The sequence below is a fragment of the Phoenix dactylifera genome, chromosome 14, assembly GCF_051530095.1.
Source record: "Phoenix dactylifera cultivar Ajwa chromosome 14, Ajwa_hap1_PhDact_Kaust_v1.1, whole genome shotgun sequence".
Classification (NCBI taxonomy): Eukaryota; Viridiplantae; Streptophyta; class Magnoliopsida; order Arecales; family Arecaceae; genus Phoenix; species Phoenix dactylifera.
This window is the reverse complement of record NC_143203.1, coordinates 28,564,802-28,567,277: the sequence shown is the minus strand read 5'-3', so window position 1 is coordinate 28,567,277 and position 2,476 is coordinate 28,564,802. Positions and strand designations below refer to the sequence as shown.

Genomic DNA, 2,476 nt, shown 5'->3' with positions numbered 1-2,476 from the left:
TAATTGAGATGCCCTGATGCAACAACGCGTGAGAATTTGAAACAGTAGTTACATTACCCCCTTTTTTTTTGTCCTTTGTTCTTACTGCTAATGGTCTAACACTTGATGATATTTTTGATTTCAGATATTCCCCATATGCCGACCAGCAACACGTCGCTTTTTTCTCGCCTGAGGAGGCGGAAGGCCGAGGCCGGGGGAGCTATACCCCGGCCTCGGAAGAAGGCGAGGCTGGCCGGCGCTTCTACGTCGGCCGAGACGAGTGGCCCCGAGGCGGGGGCCTCCTCAGCCGACCCGAGGCGGGCGCGGGTCGTCGACGACGCGGGCCCGTCGGCCCCTCCTAGCCCTGCCCCCGTTTCCCAGCAGGAGGGCCCGGCTTCGGGTTCCTCACTGCGTCCGGGGCCCGGCCGACCAGGGGCCCTGAGGCAAGCGGCCCCAGAGTCCCGAGGCCGGACGCGCCGAGCTCCTCAAGGTACTTCGAAGAGGAGTCGGATGAGCCGGACTCCCCTATCCCTGTGGGGAGTTCGGCTATTCATGATGCTGAGGTCGCACGCGTCGTGTTTCGGCGTGCGATGCTTCCGGCGGACCGGGCCGAGTTCCGGAACATTCCGTTGGAGGACATTGTTGACAGTGCCTACTGCAACACTGCCCGGGTAAGTCCTTTTCTTGATTTCCTTAAAGTTATTAGCGAGTCCAGATGTTTTTAACTCACGATCATTTTGTCTCTTTCTTTACAGCATATTCACGAGCTCGATTCCCTGGTGTTCATCGCCCGGGGATGTCAGGAAGAGACCCGGCGGGTCAGCCGGCAATTGGAGCCGGCTAAGAAAAGGATCGCCGAGCTGGAGGCGGCGTTGGCCGAGGCCGAGGCTCGGAGGGCGGCCACCGAGGCCGAGCACCTCGCTATGGCGGAGGGGCTCAAGGAGGAGAAGGCTGCTCACGCCCTAACCAGGTCGGCCTTGCGCGCCTCGGAGGCACGCCTGGGGGAGGTCCAATCCGAGGTTGCGGGCCTCAAGTATGAGGACGGGGTTTCCCGCCTCCGAATCGAGCAGCTCGAGGCCCGAGAGAGGAGGGCACTCGAGCGAGCTGATCATGCCGTGGAGCTCTTCAAGGGGTCGCAGGAGTTCCGCGACATGTTAGAGGAGGAGACGGTCGACGGGTTTCTCCGGGGTTTCGAGAACTTCCGGCTGCAGGTGATCCGGTACTGCCCCCAGTACGACTTTTCGACGGTCCGTCTGAGGATGGACGCGGGCTACGGGTCCGACACGGAAGACCTTCCTGCCATTTTGACATCCGAGGCAGGATTGTACGAACAAGACCCCGCCGAGCCTTCGACGAGGGCGGCCGAGACGGAGGGTGTCCCGGAGGCGGCATCGGCGGCCGAGACGGACGACGTCCCGGAGGCGGCACCCGAGGCCCCTGCCCCCGACCCCGAGCCTGTGCCGGCTGAAGATCCCGAGGTCATCACAGTGCCAAACGATCCCCCGGATGCAGCTGCCGCCGCTTAAGGCTTGGCGCATTTTTTCATGTCAGCGGGCGAGATTGTGGAGGCACAGGCGGAGAAGATGGATCCTTCCCTGATAGAGATGCTAAAGAAGCGTGGGCAAGACAAGTCAGGGAGAAAGAAAGGTGCTGACTTAAAACGGAAAGGGGGATGGCATGATCTAGGAAGTGCTAAGCCAGTTGGAGAAGACCCCGAGCCTGTGCCGGCTGAAGGTCCTGAGGCCATCGCCAAGGACGACCCCGCAGATGTTACTGCCGCCGCTTAAGACTTGGCGTATTTTTTCTTTTTCATTGTATCCGAGGTCGGCTCTTGAATGGCCGACCTCCAATTTTGTAATTGGCCTTCCGGCCCTTTGTCAATGAAAAATACTTTTGTCATTTTATGCTCGTCTTTTCCTTTCTTGTCGTGAATGAGGCTAGGGTCTTAGCTAACCGCCTCGACGACCTCTAACTCTGTATTTTAGTTCTCGGGCCACTTAACGAAGTTGCCCTTTTCCTGAGTTATACCTTAGCCTTCTCGGATCTTAGTCATTCCAAGCAAAGGGAGCTCCGAGCTTAGGTTTCCAGAAAATTTTCCTAAGTCCTATAACTCGGACATTAGAATCGCGAAAGTCGTCACGTTCGGCCTTTAGGAAAATCCCAAGGCATTGAGGTCGGGCCTTAGCCCTTCGAGTAGGACCGGGCTAGGTCTGTTCGTGCCGCTACTCGAGGGAGTCTAATCGGTTCTCCGAACTTGACTTCCGGGTCCTTTGTAAGGAGCGCGGGCTAATAGTCAAATTATCGCCGAAGATTTTCATAGTTATTGTTCTCGGACTCTGCCGAGATTTTAGTGAGTAAGGCTGGAATCTCTGAAGATCGCCTTAGTGTCTGTGTTCGGCTGGTGCACTCGCGGCCGGGACCGCTTTCTCAGCTAGACATCGGAGTCTATGTATGGGGGCCGAGTTGGGCCCTAACTTACGAAGACTTTGTTCAAGTT

At 57.6% G+C, this 2,476-nt stretch overlaps 1 protein-coding gene across 1 annotated transcript; it reads left to right on the top strand.

Moving 5' to 3' along the window:
• The first annotated feature begins 419 nt into the window (after positions 1–419).
• On the top strand, positions 420–1,505 carry LOC148700156 (uncharacterized). The gene is made up of 2 exons (XM_088710358.2): positions 420–650; positions 735–1,505. The coding sequence occupies exons 1-2, from the start codon at positions 570–572 to the stop codon at positions 1,503–1,505; spliced, it is 852 nt and encodes a 283-aa protein (XP_088566484.2). The 5' UTR covers positions 420–569.
• Positions 1,506–2,476: the final 971 nt, after the last annotated feature.